Source organism: Corythoichthys intestinalis, chromosome 3, assembly GCF_030265065.1.
Source record: "Corythoichthys intestinalis isolate RoL2023-P3 chromosome 3, ASM3026506v1, whole genome shotgun sequence".
Classification (NCBI taxonomy): Eukaryota; Metazoa; Chordata; class Actinopteri; order Syngnathiformes; family Syngnathidae; genus Corythoichthys; species Corythoichthys intestinalis.
Genome location: NC_080397.1, coordinates 43,605,012 through 43,630,373, shown reverse-complemented (window position 1 = coordinate 43,630,373; position 25,362 = coordinate 43,605,012). Strand labels below are relative to the sequence as shown.

Genomic DNA, 25,362 nt, shown 5'->3' with positions numbered 1-25,362 from the left:
TGGAGTTAGCATAGCAGTGCATCTTTTGACAGACGACAGAGAATTTGTGCTCTTGTGTGCTCGTCCAACTCCCCACAGCATCAACATGTTGAAAGAGTTGGTAAGGGAGCGACTCGTTGCCGCTGCCGACGAAATCTTTGGACTGTTCGCTGATACGATAGCGTCGTACGAAGAGAAACTTTGTCGAGCGAGAGAGGAGAGCGAGCGACACCGACGACGACTCGAAGCTGTTTGCAAGGCTCAAGTTGTCATACGCGTCGAAGGTAGTTTTACTAAACATTTGCAAAAATGTATCATTAAAGGACGTCGGCAGTACACAAATGTTGTCTTTTACCAAAAATGCTATCCGAAAGTAGTAGAATTTCTTTTATATCAAGGTTTATTCAGCACATTCTTTGCCCATGCAAGGCAAAGAAACCTCGACGCATGCTGAATGCTTGTACATGTAATTTCAATATTCTATATGTAAATATTATTTTTATCATATAAGTTAGAACTGTCAATCATAACAAACAGACGCCAGCCATTTTGGACGATTCCTACCAACCAATAGGAACGCTGCTTTGACGTCACGTGGATGCAATCTAAGTCTTTTTATGGGTCATTTTCATGTAATTTGACAAATAACAGTTAAAAACTGGTTAATATATTGCCCCGAATTTAGCAATTCGTTTGCTGCCCTAAATTAATATGCTTAAATCATACCTGTCAACCCGAGGCCGTTGGAAATCTTACAAATAGTGACGTATGCCCTTACAAATTGATGACTAATCTTACGTATTATTTAGCGTGCAATATGAAACGAAAATAAAACCCAAATTTTGAAATAATATGAATTTATTGGTAATATTGTCACATATAACCTGGTGCAATCAAAGAACAATATCTTCAGCTACATCATGATTACTAAAATTTAAGTGACTTGTTATAATTGTATGTCTTTTGATGGCTGCACTTCATGGCACTTCAGCTCGCAATTCAGTTTGACTTGAAGGTAGTTGGTTAGTGTGTCCAATTATAAATTAAGTCAATTGATAAAATTAACTTACCGATGCAATTGTTGAGTCAGGGAACATTTCTTTTGCTAATTCTGAGAAGTGATCAGCTATAGTTGCAGGCAAATTTTGTTCGGCAACAAATTTGCAGAATTAAATCTCCGCTTTCGTCACTTTTCATTCTTCAGACTTCATTTTTATGACCAGCATTGTTAATCTTACTTTAAAAAAGTAAATAATTACAGTTACACATTACTTCTCCCAAAAAGTAATTGAGTTAATAACTCAGTTACCTGAATGTAAGAGTAATTAGTTACTCGGCAAAGTAACTAGTGTTACCTTTTATGTTTTTTTTCTTTTCATTTTTTCAAAAAAGAAAAAAAAAATGGTAAACTTTGCTATGTTTGGAAGTCATTTAATATCGTGAATCAACTTTTAACAACAAGTTGTTAAAATTGTTCCCGTTTTTCCACTAGTTCCCTTCTGTCTACTGTCGACATATGAAAGTTTTAAAACTGTTTCATCATATAAAGATAGGTTCAAGTAGAGATTTTGCCGATTTAGGAGTATTTTACATAAAAAGTTACATAGGTTCGATAGGAAGGTTCACTACAACAGAGTCTTTCTGGGAAGTCTATTGCTTTGAAAAGGTGGCTGTTTACTAATGCCGCTGAGTCTGTCATTTCGCATGTAGTTCTACAGTGGGGAGAACAAGTATTTGATACACTGCCGTTTTTGCTGGTTTTCCCACTTGCAAGCCATGTAGAGGTCTGTAATTTGTATCATAAGTTCTCTTTAACTGTGAGGGACGGAATCTAATACAAAAATCCAGAAAATCTTATTGTATAATTTTTAAATCATAAATTTGTATTTAACTGCACTAAATAAGTATTTGATACATTACCAACTAGTAAATATTTCGGCTCTTAGTTCTTTTTTAAGAACCCCCTCCTGTTCTCCACTCATTACCGGAAGTAACTGCACCTGTTTGAACTTGTTACCTGTATAAAAGAAACCTGTTCACATGCTCAAACAAACAAACTCCAACTTCTTCACAATGGCCAAGACCAAAGAGCTGTGTAAGGACATCAGGGATAAAATAAGAGACCTGCACAAGGCTGGGATGGGCTACAGGAGAATAAGCAAGCAGCTCGGTGAGAAGGTAACAACTGTTGGAGCGATTATTAGAAAATGGAAGAAGTTCAAGTTGACGGTCAATCTGCCTCGTTCTGGGGCTCCATGCAAGATCCCACCTCGTGGGGCGTCACTGATCATGAGGAAGGTGAGGGATCAGCCCAGAACTACACGGCAGGACCTGGTCAATGACCTGAAGAGAGCTGGAAACACAGTCTCAAAGAAAACCATCGGAAACACATTATGCCGTCATGGATTAAAATCCTACAGCGCACGCAAGGTCCCGCTGCTGAAGCCAGTGCATGTCCAGACACGTCTGAAGTTTGTCACTGACCATCTGGATGATCCAGAGGAGCAATGGGAGAAGGTCATGTGGTTGGATGAGACCAGAATTGAACTTTTTGGTCTAAACTCTACTCGTCGTGTTTGGGGGGGAAAAAGAAGGATGAGTACAACCCCAAGAACACCATCCCAACAGTGAAACATGGAGGAGGAAACATCATTTTTTGGGGCTGCTTCTCTGCCAAGGGTACAGGACGACTGCACCGTATTGAGGGGAGGATGGATAGGGCTATGTATTGCCAGATCTTGGCTGACAACCTCCTTCCTTTAGTGAGAGCCCTAAAGATGGGTCGTGGCTGGGTCTTCCAGCATGACAACGCCCCAAAGCACACAGCCAAGGCAACTAAAGAGTGGCTCCGTAAGAAAGGTCCTGGAGTGGCCTAGCCAGTCACCAGATCTGAACCCGACAGAAAATCTATGGAGGGAGCTGAAAGTCTGTGTTGCCCGGCAGCAGCCCCGAAACCTGAAGGTTCTGGAGAAGATCTGCATGGAGGAGTGGGCCAAAATCCCTGCTACAGTGTGTGCAAACCTTGTCAAGGACTACAGGAAACGTTTGGTATCTGTAATAGCAAAGAAAGGTTTCTGTACCAAATATTAAGTTCGATTTTTGTGATGTATCATGTATCAAATACTTATTTCATGCAATTAAATGCAAATTTCTTATTTAAAAATCATGCAACGTGATTTTCTGTTTTTTTTTTGTATTAGAGTCCGTCCCTCACAGTTGAAGAGAACTTATGATACAAATTACAGACCTCTACATGCTTTGGAAGTGGGAAAACCAGCAAAATCGGCAGTGTATCAAATACTTACTCTCCCCACTGTATATGCATGAGATATCTAGTGTAGCATCAAGTGGGCATAGATTGTAGGCTATTGGCTACAATCAGGAAATGTTGGAGCCACCTAGCATCGCGTTTGCACTTTGCAACAGCGTCACAACACTCTTCCCTCCTTCCCACTCCTGTTCTTCTCTCTCCGTGTCTCTGACTTGTCTTGCGTCATTCAACCAACGTAGTAACGCATAGTAGCGCACATTGTCTGGTTGCAGAAACGGTGGCAAAATCCGAACGGAGAAAAAAAAAATGTAATGCACGAAAAACGTACAGATTTTGAACGTATGGCGTACACATTCAAAAATCAGTGCTCACTTGAACAAATTACGCCGAAACCGTACAACATGACAGGTATGTCAAATGTCGCTCTTGCTGAAAGCCATGTCGACAGTTGTAGTAGCATTTCGTGGCAGTCCAGTGTGAGTGTAATGCATTCGAGTAGGGATGTCCAGATGACATATTTTTGCAAGTGAGTCCGATTTCCCTGATTTTGAGCATCTGCTGATACGGAGTCCCAATTCGATAACTTTTAAAGTTTTAAAGACTCCCCCACCCCCAATTTGAATAACTCTAATCCATCATTACAGCCTTAAAACAGGGCAAATCAATTGTGCAGCACAAAATAAGGATACAAACAAATTACGTTTAAATATTTTGTTTCACATAAATTTTTGTGAAAAAAATAAAACAACGTGATAAAATTGGACTAACATGGTTGTGATCTAACGATCGCTGTGCCAACTCTCCCAGTCAAAATGGGTTGGATGTCTATTGTCAATAATGGCACCCACTGATTTAATACTTTAAATAAAAAGGTAAATACATTTTTCTTAGACTATCTTTTTCGTCCTATTCCGATCCCCTGAAAATGACGTGATCCAGCCCGATTTCTGATCAGGGACATTCCTACATTGGACTATGACAGGTTACACATCCTGCTAGAGTATGTGAATGCAACAGTATTGCATATCTTAAAAACACTACTTTCATCTGTCTTATTTTCTGCATAGGAGCTAATCTGTGTTTTTTGTCCTGCAGATGTTGAGCACCTGATCGGTCGTCAGGAAGATCTTGCCCCTCAGCCGCAGTGGAGTAGCCCATCTTTAAAGCAGGACCATCCACAGCCACGGCGTGTTAAAGTGGAAGAGGAAGAAGCTGGAGTCTGCAACTTGCCACTGAATGGTTTCTCCGTAGAGAGTAAAGTTAACCAACATGAACCATCAAATTGGTCACAGCGTAATCGTCGTAGTCCAAACGGTGACACTTTTGGAGGACCGCCACCTAACAACTTCTTACCTATGCTGCCAAACAGTGATGACACAGAAGAGCCTTTGAGGAGTGACACAGACTGTGGAGGTAATGACAAACAGTTGAAATGCTCTTAAAAAGAGAGAACCAGACACCCGCCTAAACACTTACCCTCAAACGAAACAGAATTTCTATAGTGGACTTCCAAGTTATTCTTTAGCCTAACTACGCAGTTTGGTTGCCATGATCAAACATAATTGCTATATACCGAAAGCCCTCAGTAACACAGAAGCGTGATAAACTTTGTTGCCATTTTTTGAGTATCAAGTAAGGTTTGAAGACAATAGACTCAATCTGCTTGAATAGAATAATCGCCCTCAGTCCCTGGTGTCATACCGTGCACCCCTCCTGGCCCGGGGGTGGTTTGGAGGGGGGTGCGCTTCCATCCTCTTGGTCTGTCTCCAGCCCCGTCCGCCTCTTTTGACCGCGGCGACTGCCCTCCTGCCGGTGGGGTCGTCGACGGGGCCTGGGGCCTTGGGTGGGGCTTGCTGTCCCTTGCCGGTGGGGTGGACGTCCCCTGGTCTCTGGCGCTTGGCGTAGCGCCTGCTCGGGGTGCGGGGTGGGTGCTCGGGCAGTGTGGGGAGTGGTGGGCGGTTGCGGGTGCGCCGTGGGTGGTCTGGGGTTGATCGGGGCCCTGGTCCTTCTCCCGCCCTGCGGCCAGTGGTTTCGGTGGACGGGCCACGCCCGCAGGAGCCTGCCTCTTCTGAAGACTACACAAGAAAGCCCGCAAACAGTTTGCTGAAGACATGTCAACAAAGCCTATGGATTACTGCAACCATGTCCTATGGTCTGATGAGGCGGGCGGGCTTTCTTGTGTACCGTCGTCAGAAGATTCTTCCTCCTGGGGTGACAGCCATGCACACCAATTTGATGTAGAGTGTGGCGTATGGTCTGAACAGTAACAGGCTGACCCCCCACCTCATCTCTGCAGCAATGCTGACAGCATTCCTGTAACGAGTCACATGACATTTTGGAGGGAAATTGACGAGCAGTACTCAATTTGGACATTTAGGGATGTACATAGTTTCTAAGGGGTGTATTCACTTTTGTTGCCAGGGTTGAGATAATAATGGCTATATTTTGAGTTATTTTGAGGGGAAAATAAATCTATAAATAAATAACTCTATTATATAAGCTGCACACAGACTACTTTTCATTGTGTCAGTGTTGTCCCATGAAAAGATATACTTAAATATCTGCAGAAATGCGAGGTGTGTTGATTAGCAACATTATTTAATGATTTTATTAAATTTTGTCAGTATTAGTATCAAATGGTCAAAAAATGTACCTTGAGTGTATTTTTATTTTTTTTAATTCTTGCGAATGGATGCGCTTTCTTTTCTGTTACAAACAAAACAATATTAATAAACTTAATTAACTACTTAATTGTAAGTTGATCTATATTACTTGTTTTCTTATTTACGTTACAGAAAGTAATTGAGAAGCATTACATTTGTGCGACCTTTTTACTGGTGCACGATAATTATTGGTCCGATAATTATCGGTCCGATAATAGGAATTATGACGTCATCCCGATAAATCCAATAACATTTATAATAGGACCGATAATATGTACTGTTCTGGCTTTACAGTTTACACACGAGTATGGGAAATCAGTTGACCATTTACGGGGCATTGCTCCCACCTGCCGGTCAGAATAATTCACTGCATCTATTTTTTGTTACAGTAGTTTGGTTCAATCACTTACACATTGCGATGTCTAGCGGTAGCATTGACAGTTGTGAATGCTTTCTGTTACGTTTCCGCCTCGGAAATATATGTAAGTATTTTATGTTTACTATTATATATGGATGTGCAATATATGTTTACTTCTGTGGTGAAGGGTCATATGTACAGAATTTCATAAGTTGTGTTATAGAAGCCAGCCAGTGCTTTAGTAGCTCAAGCTAGTGTGCTATGCTATACATATAATAGTTGTGTATATAAGTGTATTGTGCAGTTTGTTGTATATTGAGTATTGAATATGTGTATTTTTCTGTTCTACTTTCACAATATTAAGACGAGTGTCCTCCCATAAAAGCAAGAAAAGACCAAGCCTTGTTTATGGAAGTGCATTCATTCTTAGCTGGCTGTCGGGCAGTGCAGAGGTGAAACGCACTGTTTTGTTCATGTCATTATGAAAAATATGGTGAGATCAAAGGCAAATTTATGTTGAATTCACCAGTTTTTTTTGTTATTTTTTAAAACCTCCAGGTGTTCAAAAACTCAGGTTATACATTTAAAAAATTATATATTTATTATCGGTTATTGATATCGGTATCGGCTTTGAGGAGCAGGAAGTTATCGATATCGGAATGGGTTTAAAAAAATGGATATCGTGCACCCCTAGACCTTTTAAACTTATTTTCCGAATAGCCGCTTACTGTTTTTACTTTGTTGAAAGATGAATGCTTTAGAACAACACAAACCAATCTAAATTGATATCATATTTGACCTGTGTAATCGGAACTGTTTACGTTTCTTCTTCTCTCAGACTTGCAGAAGCTGATTGGTCATCCCGAAGAACTTTCTTCTCAGCAGCTGTGTGGCAGCTCCCATTTTGAGGTGGAAGATCTAAAGCACCCCATCTTTGAAACGGAAGAGGAGACCGATGTCAGTATGTTGCCACAGGCTGGCGTCTCAGTGAAGAGTGAGCATGACCCAGACAAAGTAGCCGATTGGTCGCAGGTTGATCATGGTAGTCCAAGTGGAGGAACACAACAAGCCAACTTCTTAGCTCCACTGTCAGACAGCGACGACATTGTAGAACCTTCGGGAAGCGAAACAGACTGCGAAGGTGGCGACAGTCTGTCAAAACACTCCCGAAAAGATGCAACTCTTAAAAAGAAAACTTCTAAAAAACACAGGAAATTTCCCACACTTAAAGAAAATTTTCGATGCTCAGTTTGTGGGAAATGTTTGACTTCTAAGTCTCATTGGAAGAGACACACGAGAACACACACTGGAGAAAAGTCCTTTTGTTGCTCAGTTTGTGGGAAGACATTCTCTCGAAAGGAACATATGGAATTGCACATGAGAACACACACGGGAGAAAAGCCCTTCTGTTGCACGCTTTGCCGAGCAGCATTTTCTAGGAAAGAAAGTCTTGATAAACACATGAGAGTTCACACCGGAGAAAAACCCTTCAGTTGCTCTTTTTGCCGAGTAACATTCTCTAGGAAAGAAAGTCTTGATAATCACATGAGAGTTCACACAGGAGAAAAACCATTTAGCTGTTCAGTTTGTGGTGGAAGTTTTGCTCAAAGGTCCAATATGGTTAGACACATGCAGATACACAAAAAGTCAGAATAAATGATTTCTCGCAATACACATTATATACAACAGGTGTCAAATTTTTGAGCCCGCATGCCAGATTATGTCCTCAGTGTTAGTTTACATGGCCTGCTTAGGTTTGACGCAATTATTCCAGGACTTCTGTTTGAAACTGTGTTGCCCTCCATAGTAGTGTAAGTACCGGTATAAATTGTTTTTTTTTTTTTTTTTAAATCGGTTATGCGGTGGCAGTAAAGTATTGCTTCTCTTTGAGATGTTGTGTACTTCAGCTAAACATAAAGCAATGGATTTATTTATTGACATTTTGTACTTTAGATCAGGGGTCCCCAACCTTTTTTGCACCATGGACCGGTATGATTTGGGTCTTTTTTTTTTTTTTTTTACATGGACCGGTGTACTGTCAAATTTTACACCCTTATAAAATTTTGCTCCCAAAGCTTTTGTGGCGGTGAAAAAGCCCTCTTTTATATTCAGTTGGACTCTGAATGTTATCCAACGGTGCTCAAAAACTATGTACATCATAGACATACACTCACCGGCCACTTTATTATGTACACCTGTCCAACTGCTCGTTAACACTTAATTTCTAATCAGCCAATCACATGGCGAAAACTCAGTGCATTTAGGCATGTAGACATGGTTTAAGACAATCTCCTGCAGTTCAGACCGAGCATCAGTATGGGGAAGAAAGGTGATTTGAGTGACTTTGAACATGGTATGGTTGTTGGTGCCAGAAGGGCTGGTCTGAGTATTTCAGAAACTGCTGATCTACTGGGATTTTCACGCACAACCATCTCTAGGGTTTACAGAGAATGGTCAGAAAAAGAAAAAATATGCAGTGAGCGGCAGTTCTGTGAGCAGAAATGCCTTGTTGATGCCAGAGGTCAGAGGAGAATGGCCAGACTGGTTCGAGCTGATAGAAAGGCAACAGTGACTCAAATAACCACCCGTTACAACCAAGGTAGGCAGAAGAGCATCTCTGAACGCACAGCACGTCAAACTTTGAGGCAGATGGGCTACAGCAGCAGAAGACCACGCCGGGTGCCACTTCTTTCAGGCAAGAACAGGAAACTGAGGCTACAATTTGCACAAGCTCATCGAAATTGGACAATAGAAGATTGGAAAAACGTTGCCTGGTCTGATAAGTCTCGATTTCTGCTGCGACATTCGGATGGTAAGATCAGAATTTGGTGTCAACAACATGAAAGCATGGATCCATCCTGCCTTGTATCAACGGTACAGGCTGGTGGTGGTGGTGTAATGGTGTTGGAAATATTTTCTTGGCACTCTTTTGGCTCCTTGGTACCAGTTGAGCATCGTTGAAACGCCACAGCCTACCTGAGCATTGTTGCTGACCGTGTCCATCCCATTTATGACCACAATGTACCCAACTTCTGATGGCTACTTTCAGCAGGATAATGCGCCATGTCACAAAGCTGGAATCATCTCAGACTGGTTTCTTGACCATGACGATGAGTTCACTGTACTCAAATGGCCTCCACAGTCACCAGATCTCAATCCAACAGAGCATCTTTTGGATGTGGTGGAACGGGAGATTCGCATCATGGATGTGCAGCCGACAAATCTGCACCAATTGTGTGATGCCATCATGTCAATATGGACCAAACTCTCTGAGGAATGCTTCCAGCGCCTTGTTGAATCTATGCCACTAAGAATTGAGGCAGTTCTGAAGGCAAAAGGGGGTCCAACCCTTTACGAGCACGGTGTACCTAATAAAGTGGCCGGTGAGTGTATATGTGCAACATGAAAATGGCGTAAACTAATGCTTAACGACACGGCAAAGTCATTAAATGAGAGCGCTGCGTGCAGTTGTTGTGTGCAGCTAACACGGCAAATGTAAGTTAATATTCTTTCTTTAAAGAAAGTTTGTAATGTTTACTTTGGAATCGCTGCATTCATGGGCATTTTTAACGTTACACGCATGCAAAATTTGTCAGAACACCGGGAATGTGTGGCAGAAAAATACAGCAAATATAAAATAACATTTGTTTTGAGCCCCGTCGTTTTAAGTGCAGGGGAAATATAACTCACCCGCTGAATCAGTGGGAGGCCTGAGCTTGTTTCGTTGAGACCCGATAGTCCCATCTAGGTGTGATGGGAGAGTGAGAGAAGACCGCTTCACAAATATACGATGTTGGAAATTGTAGCACGGTTTTCAGTGCTCTCCTAGCGATGTCAGGATATTCCGGAATGACTTTAATCCAGAGCCTCGGTAGAGTTGTCTCAAATGTACGTTTAAGGTCGTCGTGATTTGCGATCTCTACAAGCTGATACTCCTGTTGCAGAGACATGCTCGAATCACTGGGTTTATTCACATACGGGTCACAAATCCACTCTTTCGCAGTTCGTGGGTCTTTAGTGATTGGGAAGTAGCATAGATTTGTTTTTTTTCGAGGTTGTAGGCTCATCTTCTGGCTTGATAGATGCCCTTTTCCCCTTAAAAAATCTGTCCAAATATGTCTGTTTTTCAGTAATTCTACAGTAGTGTGGGGGCTAATTATTTACTGGAACAAATGTGATCCGCCCTACATCATACGTTATTATCGAGGACAGGCGCACATACCAGTAGATATACAAAACAAGATGGACTGCTAGCAGTCCAATCAATGGATTTCTATGACGACATTTATCCTGTAGTAGTATATCTAGAGTAGACAGGGATATAGGTGTAAAGTTAATTTGGCCAGAATGTAGTCATTCATTATTATTTCTGTGCGGCCCGGTAGCAAATCCATCGGTTGGGGACCCCTGCTTTAGATCAGTGGTCTCCAACCCGGTCCTCAAAGGCCCGCTGTGGGTCGAGGTTTTTGTTCCTGCCGATCCAGTACAGATAGTTGAACTAATGAGGTTTCTGCTAAAACAAGCAGCACCTGACTGCAACCAACTGATTGCACTCGTAAAACAACAGATGGGTTAAAAAGTGTAGTTATCTTGTTTGGTTGGAATGAAATCCAACACCCACAGTGGGCCTTTGAGGACCGGGTTGGACACCACTGCCTTAGATAGTTTGCTCCTATTAAGTATTAATAGTCAGTTAGCTTTGTGGTTTAATGATACAAAATAACCAGTGGATGGTAGCAATTAACTTTTTCAGATCTGACTTCACACCAGTAACCGACCTAATGGAAGAGGCAAAAAAGAAAAATGGCATACTCACCTGCTGGAAATTTGGAAAAGTTTGACGCCGGACCAGAACATGTATGTGTTTAAATTAAGTATTTTTTGTTTCAATTAGCAGAAATAATAATAATAATAGAAAAATAAAAACGTCCCATGAATTTGACAATATACAGCTAAGATTTAGGATTGTGACAAGGGTCATGCGATTATGCATTGTGAGCAGCATGACTGATGTGCACATGAAAAATACGTGATTATTTTGGGGTCAAACATCACTCACAATTGTTGTGTCACAAAAGCAAAAATGTCAGCATACAAGTCACCGGCTTGATATGTTTTGTTTCACAAAAAGCACATTCTCTCCATTTTGGCAGAGACGCACCTACGGTTTACCCACTAGTGTTAGTGTTTTAATGCTGATGACAATAATGGAGGAAAAAAATGTAGAATCAAAAAGGAGTAGGTTTTATCATTTGATAAATTTGGTCTATATGTAGTAGAACACAATATTGTGGTTTTATTTTTTTTTTAATGGCTGGCATTAAATGTGTTCGTGTTCTCGTGTTAGTGTGTAGTGAGTTTGAACAATTTACTGTAATCAGAAGTCATGTAATTGTTTTTAATCTATATAGTATATTGTATGTAGATCAGAAGTTCTGAAATGTAAATCCTTGAAAAAAAATGCATTTGTCATGAAACCAAATTTATCAAGGTTGATCAAGTCACATAATACTTGGGGGGAAAACCTTTTAAAAACAAAAATATTAACAAATATAATGTCCTTTCCATAAAATTTTAAATGAGTTGAACAACTGTCATGAATCCAAAACACACCCAGAGGGGGTTTGTATTTTCCTTGTATTAATTATTTGTGACTGCAATAAATTGTGGAAAACACTTTCTGGCACATATTTTTTCTAAATAATGTTTGTCATTTTTGTATGTATACAGCTATCTATGTCATGTTGTTCCTGACCCCCTTTCCCTTCTGTGGCCATTCACAGCTGTGTCTTGACACGGTGATACATGCTACATTTTTTGGATCGAAAAGAGTCTAGTACGCGATATCTCGTTAAAATCATGCCGTCTGTAATTCTGCTCTCGCGTGCTCTCACCTCCAGATAGGGTTTTGCTGTTTAATTTTTTTTAAAATGCCCTCTTGTTCAAAAAATTTCTTCCCCCAGAAAATTGAGATTTTAAGCTTTCCAATGATGTATCACACATGCATATTAAATTTGACTTGAAGTTCTGGTCTGAGACCCCCAATTTGGCCAACTTTCAAAATTGTCCGATATGCATGCACTTACCTTGTTTCGATCCAAAAACTCCATGTAGCATGTATCACTGAGTGTCAAAACCCAGCTGTGAATGGCCACAGCTGGAATTTGGGGGATTTTATGGGTGAAACATGGTAATATAACAAGGGTCACGATGCAGAAATCGCAGACATCAAGGAGTGGTTGAGGTTTTCTTTTTCATTTACCCTTTTAAACTTTTTTTTTTTTTTTCAAATTTTGTTTGGATTGATCATTTATCATCTAACATATCGGAGAAAATACGACAGTAACAAAAAAATACAACTAAGCGATGGTTATGAGGTAGATATCCGTGACTTTACAGACGCCCTCTTAATTTTTTGTTTTTAAAAAAATATAACGTAATTTTAAAAATTGTGACGTAATTTTATTTTTCATTTTGACGAATAATTAATTTTTTTTACAAAATATTAGACATCAATTATTATTTTAAGCTAAAAATGACAGACATTTTGAATAATAAATAACCTTTGTTATATGGCTGGTTTGAAACAAGCGGTTGCGCGACGTCTGTAAATGGGGGTTTCCAGGGTAAAACGGACAAATTAAAAATAGTTCGGGGGCTTAATACGCCATGAACCTGCTATGACAGCATGTAGGCATATTGTTCTATCAAAAACAACAGTTGTTTTGGCTTGAAATACAGCAGTTTCAGAGTGCAAGAGCAGAAATGGCTTTTTCAGTCTTGTCTGTGTTTTCCACCATATGTGTAATATATATATATATATGTTAGGGCTGTCAAAATTATCGCGTTAACGGGCGGTAATTAATTTTTTAATCACGTTAAAATATTTGACGCAATTAATGCACATGCCCCGCTCAGATTAAAATGACAGAAATGTAATGTCCGCTTGTTACTTGTTTTTTGTTATTTGGCGCCCTCTGCTGGCGCTTGGGTCTAAATGATTTTATGGGTTGTGGGAGTGAGCATGGTGTAATGACATCAACAATGGCGAGCTACTAGTTTATTTTTTGATTGAAATTTTTACAAATTAAAAAAAAACAAAAACATTAAGAGGGGTTTTAATATAAAATTTCTATAACTTGTAGTAACATTTATCTTTTAAGAACTACAAGTTTTTCTGTTCATGGATTGCTTTAAGAGAATTTTAATGATTATGCCTTTTTGTTTATTTATTGTTATAATAAACAAATACAGTACGTATGTACAGTATGTTGAATGTATATATCCGTCTTGTGTATTTTCATTCCAACAATAATTTACAGGAAAAATACGGCATATTTTATAGATGGTTTGAATTGTGATTAATTACGATTAATTAATTTTTAAGCTGTAGTTAACTCGATTAAAAATTTTAATCGTATATGTATATATATATATATATATATTAGGGCTGTCAAAATTATCGTGTTAACGCACGGTAATTAATTTTTTAATTTAATCACGTTAAAATATTTGACGCAATTAACGCACATGTCCCGCACTGTCCCATGTCAGACAGTATTCTGCCTTTTGGTAAGTTTTCGCAAGGTTTTTTGTGCTGTCTAACAGCGAACTCTTGTGGTCGCTTTGCGACATGGTTTATTGCTTTCTTGCCAGTTCAATATGGCTGCATGACGTCTCGAGCTGACGCCTACGTTGTAATGTTGTGCTTATATGATCCTTGGACAAGATTTGTTCGTAAGTATGGTTGTTGTAAAGAATGTACATATTATGTTAGTAAGCGAAATGTTATATTTTTTGTATGAGATGCTTTTTGTTTATGTTTAGTGAACCTGTATAGCGTGCTAAGCTAACGTTGTTGCTAATGCAATGCTTGTGTACTTTTTTTTTGTCGTTTCACTACGGTCTAAAGAGGACAATAGTTTGAGGCCATTTTATTAATAAATCAGATGAAAAAGGAAGAAGTCTGATTATTAAGGCATCGTTCACTAGCTGTCTAGTGAAAAAGTAGACGCTTCGGAGTGAGGACAGCATAGACAGATTTAAATGACAGTAGAGTGAAATGCCCACTACAGTCCTTATGTACTGTATGTTGAATGTATATATCCATCTTGTGTCTTATCTTTCCATTCCAACAATTTATTTTACAGAATATACATATAATTTACAGAAAAATATGGCATATTTTATAGATGGTTTGAATTGCGATTAATTAATTTTTAAGCTGTAATTAACTCGATTAAAAATTTTAATCGTTTGCCAGCGCTAATATATATATATATATATGTATATAGTATATACTATATGAGATACATGTTGATTCAAAAACAATGTGCCAAAATCCTCACGCATTTATTCATTTTAAAATAACTGAAATATTCTAAATGATTAATTATTTAATTAAATGAATTTGCAGTCTGAGACCCCTTAAAAGGGGGGCCGGGTGGGGTCATAATTTGTGCGCGAAATGGTTAAGATCGGGCGACTTTTTGGGGGTTGCCGATCGACTGGGAACACAGAGGATAAAAACAATACTGTACTGTCCCTTTAAGAAGACTACGGGATCCCAACCGACACTGACTGCCGACGATGCCCAGCAGTCAGACAGCACGGACGGGCAGAATATAACCTCTCACCTTTCCGACAGACCTCAAGACCGCCAGGTAATCACCGCTTGTTGGTTATTTAAAAAGCTTATACGTGATCACACTATAGCAGTTTTTTTGTGAGTTGCAAATCTTTAAATCCGTTTTGAACGCCGCACAAGGCTAGCTACATGCCAACAGGGTCTGTGTAAACATTTTACATTGACAGTTGGATTTAGAATATTTCTAATCATCCATCGGACAGGTGTCTTCTTCTCCTGGTGTTATTATTTACGTTTGCTGTTCGGACTAGAAGAGGTAATCGTTTGGATGTATTGGGCCTACACAAAACCGTAGCAGTCTGGACAAGTGATATGTGAGGGCGCCATATTGTCACCCACCATGACAAAGTTTGTATTTCAACGCAATGATTTCCAAAATGACCTTGTATTAGGTATGTTTCCAGAGAAAACTCACAGTATATATAAGATGACTAATGAAAAGTTCAAACTGAAAAAAAAAAAGTAGCATTTTAAGGGAAAGATGTTGATATTAAAATTCACGATGTCAAAAAAGTTTGGAGAGGTAGCAATAAGAGGCCAGGAAAAGTCATTAGATCCGCTGGCAACAAGATTGAGAATCTGTGTGACAGTGATATATTTTTCCCAGCACAATGTCATCTATAAGAACTGTTATACTGTACTAACCTATATCCTAACATGACTATATTGTGCCCCAAAAAATGCACAAACGATCAAAATGCTGACTAGAAATATCTACAGAAATGAAACACTAATGAGTAGTCACTAAACAATGAAAGTAGATTTGTGTCTTCATTATTCAAATAAATAAAATTCAATATTCATAATATCAATATTAAATTAGAAAAGTCAAAGAACCCTTTTTACATCAATTAAAAAAATATAGTTCAGACTCAAAAAACATTGGAACACCATTTCTCTTTGAAAATCTTCGATAAAGTGAAGGTTTTTTGTTTGAAATACCTTTTTGTGCTTGGGCCAAATTACGAGTAGGGCATTTTTGCCTTAATAATTCAATCAAATAAAGAAGTTGCTTCAAAAAAAACCAAAACAAAACAAAACTTTACCCTAAAAACATAAATTAAAAAAAAAAAAGAAATTCCAGCATAGAAAAGTTTTTGAGTGCAAAAAATGAGTCCAAAAAACTGCATTCTAACCTTTTTTTTAATATGATTATTTAAATGAATGAAGTACAGTAATCTTTTCTCTGCTTGGGCCATATTTGGGGTAGAACATTTGTGTATAAATTATTAAATCACAAAAAGTTGCTTCCATCAAAAATTATTTTCAATCCAAGAAAAAAAACTTGAATTAAAAAAATAACATTTTGAATTGAAGTAAAGGTTATTTTTAATTGAAAATGTATATTTTGATTGAATAATAAAGACACAAATCTATATATAAAGCATGCTAAAGCTCAGCAAATGGATACATGGATTTGTCATTTGAAATGTTGACTTTCTGTATGGTAGATAGCAGCTAACAAATGTTTTCTCAGAAACATGTAAATGATTATCACAGTAGAAATAAAAAATATAATTGGCTTGATACTGCCCTTCAGACATCCAGTGTCCAATTGATCGTCAAGAAGAACTTACCCATCAGTCACGCAGGAGGCCCCAGGCCCTCGTCTCCTTGTTGGTCAGTCAATAACACCATGGAAGAACTTTTGAGGAGCAATGCACAGTGTGAAGGTAAAAACAAAAATTGCAATACAGATTTCTTCTCGAGTTGATTTCTATGTTACTTTCTTACACACTGTTCTCAAATTGTCACTATCATGAAGGGGGGGGATTGGATATAAGAACAATTTAGCTATGATTTCATTTTGGCTAGTAGGAAGAAAAAAAGATTGCAGCAATTTTAATTTTAACAGTCAACCAACTGGAACATGAAGGAAAAAGTCGATTTTTTTTTTTTTTTTTTTTCCTTTTTACAGGTTAATTCTCTTAACGAACAGGAGATTACGACATACAATTCAGGAACAAAAAGAAAATACCGAGTGTACATTTAGAGAGGAAAGAAAAAGAAACCGGCTGGCAGGGACACACGAGGGCCCCAAAGAAGATGTGTCTCCATCTTTAGGCGGAGTTTGACTTTTGGGGCGGGGGGGGGCACAACATGTTGGTGACCCGAAATGCAGTGTCAGCAATAAATATTCTATGTTACTGGTAATTTTATCATAATAAGTTGAAAATTAGCATGAGGGGGGCATTCTAAATCAGGCTGCTTAGGACAGCTTTACTCGTCTCTAAGATCGTCATCAATTGAATATCGTACGCCTGCCGGTGTCGTGCCAGTGTAGTTACTAAGGGTGTAACGGTACATTTATTTGTATTGAACAGTTTCGGTACGTGGTGCTCGGTTCGGAACGGAGGCGTACCTTACGAGTTTCTGACGTAATGTAACCCTTACTTTTCGAGGCTGTGAGTCGATCGGGTTATAGTTTTTTTGTGTAGATTATATTTACTCCGTCTTTGCTACTATAATGTGGACCAACACGGTAGGACAGTATAACCCAGAAACGTCATCGGCGTGACAACATGGCCGGCGCGAGAACGCAGTGAAACGCGGGGCTTAAAGTCAATCAGCCAATGCGCACTAGTCGCAGTGCGGCCACGTGTTAGACGCGTCCCAGAAGCAGCTCAACACGACGCACGCGAAAAGAACGGCAGAGGTTATTATTTGACGCGAGACGCGACCCTCCTGCGTCAGTACTACTACTGGTAGCTAGGATCGGGCAGACCGGAAGTCACTCGTGTAAAAATACGGCGGGTCCGGTCGATTTTCAAACCAATATGCAATCGTAACCCACTTTTTGAGTCCATTAGATCTCTTGAGTGGTAGATTAGGGCACAGTTGACTTGTCTTTGTTGATTTACTGCTGTCTTCTCTGCTATAATAATAACCAACACTGCCCCGTGTTCAATACAAAACCCTCCTACCACAACAAAACAAGTAGGAACTAATATTCACATAGGAACTAAAGTTATACAACATAAAATATACAATATAAATAAATACATCACATTTGTAAAATATAAACACATAATAAAATAAATAATAGCCCATTTAAATAAAATAAATTGAAATGAGCTAAAACACCTGTAATTAAATAATAAGAATGATACACAGATCCTGCTTACACAATTAAATATACTAATTTCTGTGTAGCGCTTTAACTTGAGAAAATCCACCAATAAAGCTTTTGAAAACCGTTCATAAGAGAAAAAAAAAAGATTCATTGAGGCTTTTTATTTGTAAAATACATGTTCAAATCTTTGTCATTGGGATTGCTTTTCTCTTTAGCTAAGAACTTTTTTTCTTCTTTCTTTCAGAAAGAAAGCTAATACACGGGGTCTGAAAGGCAAATTGTTGCTGGATTATCTTTAAATACTCGCTATTCTTTGAGCAGAATTCTAGCTTTGTATAGGCTAATGTTCCTATTGTTGAAAGCACAAAGGTGTGTAATAAACAACTAGCGCATTTATATTTTGCATTTTGTTTTCTTACTGTACTGAAAATGAACCGAACCGTGACCTCAAAACTGAGGTACGTACCGAACTGAGATTTTTGTGTACCGTTACACCCCTAATAGTTACCCCTGTTAAAAATTGTATCCCCTGGGCCGAGCCACTGCGCTGCACTGATTTGCTTGATTTCCGTGTTTTGGTGATGTAGTTATCTACGAGGTTTTAAAACATGGCCCATCCACCAAACAAAAACTATATTTCTTTCTGTCGTATAACATGACATACGTACTAAATGTAAAAAAAAAAAAAAGTCAACGTTTTACTGTTTTACTCATAGGATGACCTATAACTTCAAGTCCTGTATGGAGTTTCTCCAGTTTAATAAACGTTGATGTCCAAAATGTATTACTGCGGTTCTTTTCTGGCTTTAATTAATTGTTGAAGTCGACATAAGTCATAACTAATGTGTGTGTGTGTGCGCGCTCCCGAGGCCAGGGGATAAAATTTTTGACGGGGGTAACTACATTGGCAAGACACCAGTGGTGGCTCTGTTGTACAATTAGCGTCTTTAGTGGGGCAAATTGAAACTCCGCTCACCATTTTAGTGGTGCTCTCTGGTGTTTCATGGTCCACATTTTTAATCCTTGGTTCTTGCTCAGTAGTTGTTGTCGCTTTTGAAAGCTTAGGTTGGAAAAGGCTACTTTTCAAATTACTTGCCTCTTCAGTCCTCGGGTGGTTTTGGCTAAGCAAAGCAAATGACTGTTTCAAGTGCTAGTCACATGATCGGTTTGAAAAATAATTTTGACCCTTAATAAAAATATTTTTGTTGTATTATTGGTTTACAACTTCTATATACAATATTTTATCGGAAAACTCTTAATTTTAAAATCATATATAGCAAAGTCCATTACCAGCAATGACATTTTTCGGCCACCAGCCCCCCCCCCCCCCACGGCCCCTCCTTAAACTCCGTATGGCTTTAGGTCATACTGTTTATATTAGTGTATTTCTCAAACGGTAGCCTAGCGTCAACCCCTTTGATTTAAAAAAAAAAAAAAAAAAAAAAAAAGTGGAAAGCCTTATCAGACCAACCTAGGAAGAGGAGAACTCTCTGCTCACAACCTTGAGCAAGAGTTCTTGTCCTGATAGCAGAAGTTCAAATAAACACACAGTTACAGACAGTGTTGTCACAGATTACTTAAAAAAGTAATTTACTGATTACACCTCAAAAAAATAATCTAGTTACTTTACCGATTACTTTATTATCAAACTAAGTTACTTTAAAAGTAACATACTTTTTACCAAATTTTCTCCTTTTGCGGCCTCAACATAAAAATGACAACAAAAAATGTCATCGCATGTACGTAATTGAATTTTTCACATTAATCTTTGAGTTAGCGGGGGTTTAATTAGTCGAACCACCATTGAGTCGCGCTAGCTTAGCCACCCCGGAGCCTTGAAACTAACAAGTAACTGACAAACTGCACGGAATTTGTTCAAATCAACTCCAACGACTAAATAAACTCCCGCTAACTCCAAGATAAAGCCTAATGTCAAAAATTCTGAACTTCCCCTAAAAATAAAGACCTAGCTGTTAAAATATTGCCTATAAGAGTTGTAAAGCAATAAAACAAAAATTATTGAAATGAGCAAGAATCCTACAACGTATTTCATAATAGGTCAAAATCATTTTTCGAGCAGATCATGTGACTAGCGCCTAAGACACTAGCTTTTGCTTTGCTAAGCCAAAACTACACCTGTGGCGGCAAGATGGGTATTTAGAATTTCTGTAAACCTAAGCTTTCAAACGCAACCAACAACAACTGAACTTGAACTGTTTTATATATATATATATATATATATATATATATATATATATATATATATATATATATATGTATGTATAGTCAGTATTGGCCAAAAGTGGACACTTTGAAGAATGTAGAATATAAAACCTGTTTTCAGTTCACTTTTTTTTTTTGCCATTCCACATGTTCGTTCATAGTTTTGATGTATTCAGAGAGGATTTACAATAGTAGGAAAAATATATAAAACGTAAAAATGTTTAGGTGTGATTTTTTCAGTCATCAACATGCTTTGCCCCCAGCCCTACAAAAGTAAAACTCCGCCTATGGTTACAAACACTGACAATAAAATGTGCCTAAAGGCTGGTTACAAACTGTAGAACTGCTGGCTGTCTTATTACCTGTAGGCTTTTTCGAGTTTTGTCGTGTTGTCCTGTAATTCCAAGTGCTTCCTTGTTGAATTGGATGTAGAGTTTTTAGCAGCCGACAGTCTTTTTCAGCCAGCGTAAAGATATTTTTGTCATCTTTACTGGACAGAAATGTGAAGTAATGGCTGTATTTCCAGTGAGCAAAGGCATCCATTTGCGATATATATCCTGCCTTTCACTGTTAGCCTCGCTGCCTCGTCAGAATGCTATGTTGTTGACCGCCGTGGCAGACAGCCTCAAACAGCATCGTAATACACGTGACTCGTTTTTGTTTTTCCCCGATGAGAAATGCTTTTTGTACAGGACTACAGTACAGTGGTACCTCTACATACGATCACTTCGACACACGATCTTTTCGACATCCGACGTAAAATTTGAGCCGCCATTTGTTTCTACATCCGACGAGTTGCTCGAAATACGACGACATGACAGCACTGCAAACGAACGCACGGTGGATTTTCTTGTGTGAGAAATCAACACAGTTTTCAAAAAAAGTTGATACAGTTGGAGAAACAAGGAAAAAAGTGATGCTTACCTTTGAAATGAAGATGCAAGTTATAGAAAAATATGAGCTTGGGGTGCGTGTCCCTGAACTGGCTCAACAATACAGCTCCGTGGTCCTCTTCCGACCACCGTTCGCCACTATTTATAAGTTAAGGTGAAAATTATCATTGTGGTAACATTGCCAAGGAAATCGCCAGCTTCGTCACGTTTTTATCATTTATTTAAGAACTTATCCAACACAAAACGCCCATTAAGCAGTTGACTGCTCTCAAGAAAACGAAAGTATTATCTCTACCGCACCGACCTATCTCACTTCGCGGTGCGTTTAGGGACAGTAAAAAGCCTGAACTGGCTCAACAATACAGCTCCGTGGTCCTCTTCCGACCACCGTTCGCCACTATTTATAAGTTAAGGTGAAAATTATCATTGTGGTAACATTGCCAAGGAAATCGCCAGCTTCGTCACGTTTTTATCATTAATTTAAGAACTTATCCAACACAAAACGCCCATTGTCTTAAGCAGTTGACTGCTCTCAAGAAAACGAAAGTATTATCTCTACCGCACCGACCTATCTCACTTCGCGGTGCGTTCAGGGACAGTAAAAAGTGTCCGCCATATTAGAATCCGATTCGTTACATTATTTACAGGAATAATTATTAATTATTCTTCTTATTATTATATTATTCTGAATTATTTATTTATAACTTATTTGTTTTTCTATGTTTAATTGCCATTTGTAACAGTGCCAGCAGTATTTATTAAGAATTTAGTATATGTTTTTAGGCTTTGGAACGAATTAATGGAATTATAATGTATTCCTATGGGAAAATCCTGCTCGACATACGACCATTTCGACTTACAAACAAGGTCCTGGAACGAATTAAATTCGTATGTAGAGGTACCACTGTATTCTTCATTCTACATACATTATGAGGCAAAAACAAAATAGTAACGCACAGGCACTAGGGAAACTAACTTTAATCGGATTACTGGCTTGGAAAAATGAACGCGTTAGATTACTCGTTACTGAAAAAAGTAATCAGATTACAGTACCGGGTTACTGACAACACTGGTTACAGAACAAAAGAATGATTATGTGCAATGATGTGAAATGATATACTGTATATGAATAAAAGGAGATATATACACTACCCCAAACACGACCCCAAACTTTTGAACCGTAGTGTAGATGACCCTGAACTTTTGAATGGTAATGTATATCTACAAACACTACGTTTCCTTGGCATCACATTACTCCAGATACAACTTGTCTGAAATCATTTACAATACGTTTGCTGTAGCTGCATTTATATTATACGTATTGTGACAGTTTTGGTGTAAAACTGACAAGTTGTGTGTTTCTTGTATTTTGCAGACTTCAAGCAGCTAACTAGTTGTCAAGGAGAAAATCCCCCTCAGTTACAATGGGGGAGCTCCACTGCACATCACCCTCATGTTAAAAAGGAAGAGGCAGATTGTCAAACTCCCCTTGTTAAAGAGGAAGAGGAGGAAACAGACGTCAGCAAGTTGACAGTGACTGTTGTCTCTGTGAAAAAAGACGACGACAAAGAAAAAACACCCGAGGGGTCCCAGCTTCATCGTCGCAGTTCAACTGCAGACCACCATGAATTACCACTACCAGACAATCTTTTGGCTCCACTTTCAGACGGTGACAACACAGAAGAACCTTTAAGAACCAACGCAGACTGCAAACATCTTGAGAAACATTCCAAAAGCTATGAAACGAAGTCGACTCTTGATAAGGAAATGTCACAAAAGCGCACAAAACGTGTCACCTGCTCAGCTTGTGGCAAAACCTTTGCTACAAAACAAACTTTGATAACGCACATGAGGACCCACTCAGGAGAAAAACCTTTTGGTTGCACATTTTGTGGAAAGGTATTTTCTCAAAAGGGACCGATGCTCAGACACATGAGAGTTCACACAGGAGAAAAACCCTTTAGTTGCCCAGTTTGCAGTAAAACATTCTCTCAAAAAGGAAGTATAGAATTGCACATGAGAACACACACAGGGGAAAAACCCTTTAGCTGCTCAACGTGTGGCAAAACATTCTCTCAAAAAGAAAATATGGTGACGCATAGGAGGAAACACACGGGAGAAAAACCCTTTCGCTGCTCAGACTGCGGTAAAACATTCTCTCGGAAGGAACATGTGACGACACACATGAGAACACACACGGGAGGAATACCCTTTAGTTGCCCAGTGTGCGGTGAAAGCTATGGTCATCGGGCCAGCTTGACTGAACATATGAAAAAACACAATCCAGAGAGCTAATGAGTGCTCTCTTGCTCAGTTCTGTTGGCTTTGACATTAAAGTGATGATGTATCACACAATGGCAGACAATTGCGTGAGTCATTTTGATCTGAGTCACAAGTCCCGACCGAGACTTACCTGTTATGGGCAAGTTGAGTTGAGTCACGAGGTTATGTTGAGTCGAGTCATAAGGTTATGTCGATTCAAGTCTTGAGGTTGAGTCGAGTAACAAGGTTGTAAAGACGAGCCGTGTCAAGTCGAAAGGTTGTCTAGTCTCGTTAAATTTAGGAAAAAAAAAATTTGGGGGCTTTTTTTTTTTTTGGGGTCACCTTGTATTTACTGCATCATACTTCCATCTCTACACCAATGTTTTTCAACCTTTTTGGAGTCGCGGTGGGTTTTTTGATTGGAAAAAATCTTTTGGCACACCACAAACTAATGTTCCAAAATGAATTTCTCTGAAGTATAATTACAATTTCTCAATATTTATACTTACTCAGTGTGATATTCATTGGAACGTGACACATCACAGAGTAGATAGTCTCAACCCCGGTGAAAGTAAAGCCGAACGAAAAATTGCGTTTACTGTATTGCCTTGCCGTTGAGAAGTTGTCCTTTTTAAAAAAGTATACATGACTGCCACCACAACTCCCGTGTGCGTCACACTTGGTCGAGTGCGGCCGAAGTAATTATTGCCATCAGTCACCTTGCTGTCCGCAAAAGCGTGGACCCCAGCACGTCTTCTCTGCATCACTTGATTAAACTCATTAAATGGCGATATACATGAAAGTATTCTCTCCATTTTATCCATATATGACGGCTGTCAATAACCCTCGTGTGTTTTATTCCAACACATTGTCGTGGAAAACAAGGTGGCTGATGGCTGGAAATCTGAGCAGTTCCTGATCGTGACACGAGCAATAACTCCTTTTCTACTGCAACTCCGCCCGACAACGTCCGCGTGCTGTTAACAATGCTGAGTGTCCTTCAAAATGCCGTCAGGGGCCACCCAAATGTTATAAATTGCTGTTGATTGATTGTTGAGATGACAGCGGGTCGCTGTGCGAGCCCAGCCCGAAAACAGGACATCCTCGGTGGCCAGGGGAGACCTAGAGGCAAGGGCGGGTGTCATGTCGCTCCCAAGCTTAAAAGGGGGCTTCTCAGGTGAACACTTGAGAACCAGAGAGTGGAGCGGCCTTCATGACGGTCCCAAGCCGAAAAAGGGGCGCCTCGGGCGCACACATGAGAACTGGAAGTGAGGCTCTGTTGTACAATTAATGTCTTCAGTGGGGAAAACAAACTCACGCACCATTTTGGTGTTGCTCTCTGGCGTTTCATGGTCCGCATCTTCAATCCTTGGTTCTCGCTCAGTAGTTCTTGTTGCTTTTGAAAGCTTAGATTTGAAAAAATTCTGTTTATCCATCTTGCCTCATCAGTCCTTAGGTGTTTTTTTGGGGGTTAAACAAAGCAAATGACCGTCTCTAAGGTGCTATCACATGATCTGTTTGAAAAATAATTTTGACCCATTAGAAAAATATTTTTTTGTTCATTTCATTCTTGTATTGCTTTACAACCTTTATAGACATTTTACCGGCAAAGTCTTCATTTTAAATTCATATATTGGAAAGTCAATAAATACAATGACATTTTATGTCACCGGGGGGGTGCTATGCCTCCCCTTAGTCTCCACGTGTGGAGGGGGGCCATCCCAAGCTGAAAAAGGCCAATATATATATATAAAGGGTGCACGATATCAGTTTTTTGAAACCGATATCGATAACTTCCTGCTCCTCAAGGCCGATACCGATACGATAACAGATAATATATATATAATTTTTCAATGTATATTCACATTGAGTTTTTGAACACCTGTAGGTCAAAAATACTAGCGGTTGATTCAGCATAGATTTGCCTTTGACCGAACCAGAATTTTCATGATGACATGAACATTATTATAATGAACAAAACAAAGACAGTAAA

The 25,362-nt window shown here is 39.1% G+C and overlaps 2 protein-coding genes across 3 annotated transcripts; both read left to right on the top strand.

Moving 5' to 3' along the window:
• LOC130913682 (gastrula zinc finger protein xFG20-1-like) lies at window positions 1-7,932 on the top strand. The gene is made up of 3 exons (XM_057832471.1): window positions 1-263; window positions 4,346-4,663; window positions 7,110-7,932. Exons 1-3 carry the CDS (start codon window positions 86-88, stop codon window positions 7,925-7,927), a joined length of 1,314 nt encoding a protein of 437 aa, XP_057688454.1. The 5' UTR covers window positions 1-85; the 3' UTR covers window positions 7,928-7,932.
• Window positions 7,933-10,977: 3,045 nt separating this feature from the next.
• LOC130913683 (zinc finger protein 567-like) lies at window positions 10,978-23,670 on the top strand. Of its 2 annotated transcripts, none has more exons than XM_057832473.1 (4): window positions 10,978-11,128; window positions 14,827-14,934; window positions 16,459-16,591; window positions 22,483-23,670. In XM_057832473.1, exons 1-4 carry the CDS (start codon window positions 11,075-11,077, stop codon window positions 23,400-23,402), a joined length of 1,215 nt encoding a protein of 404 aa, XP_057688456.1. In that variant the 5' UTR covers window positions 10,978-11,074; the 3' UTR covers window positions 23,403-23,670. The 2 variants fall into 2 exon arrangements, with proteins under 2 accessions (XP_057688456.1, XP_057688455.1); XM_057832472.1 differs by having other exon boundaries at window positions 10,980-11,128; window positions 14,824-14,934; window positions 22,483-23,669.
• The last annotated feature ends 1,692 nt before the right edge of the window (window positions 23,671-25,362 follow it).

Excerpts from the sequence above, each read along its gene's own strand:
- LOC130913683 (XM_057832472.1), top strand. The coding sequence starts at position 11,075 with ATGGCATACTCACCTGCTGGAAATTTGGAAAAGTTTGACGCCGGACCA. Across the intron at positions 14,935-16,458 it reads ACAGACCTCAAGACCGCCAG|ACATCCAGTGTCCAATTGAT; the intron begins GTAATCACCGCT and ends ACTGCCCTTCAG. Across the intron at positions 16,592-22,482 it reads GAGCAATGCACAGTGTGAAG|ACTTCAAGCAGCTAACTAGT; the intron begins GTAAAAACAAAA and ends TGTATTTTGCAG.
- LOC130913682 (XM_057832471.1), top strand. The coding sequence starts at position 86 with ATGTTGAAAGAGTTGGTAAGGGAGCGACTCGTTGCCGCTGCCGACGAA. Across the intron at positions 264-4,345 it reads AGTTGTCATACGCGTCGAAG|ATGTTGAGCACCTGATCGGT; the intron begins GTAGTTTTACTA and ends TTTGTCCTGCAG. Across the intron at positions 4,664-7,109 it reads GAGTGACACAGACTGTGGAG|ACTTGCAGAAGCTGATTGGT; the intron begins GTAATGACAAAC and ends TTCTTCTCTCAG.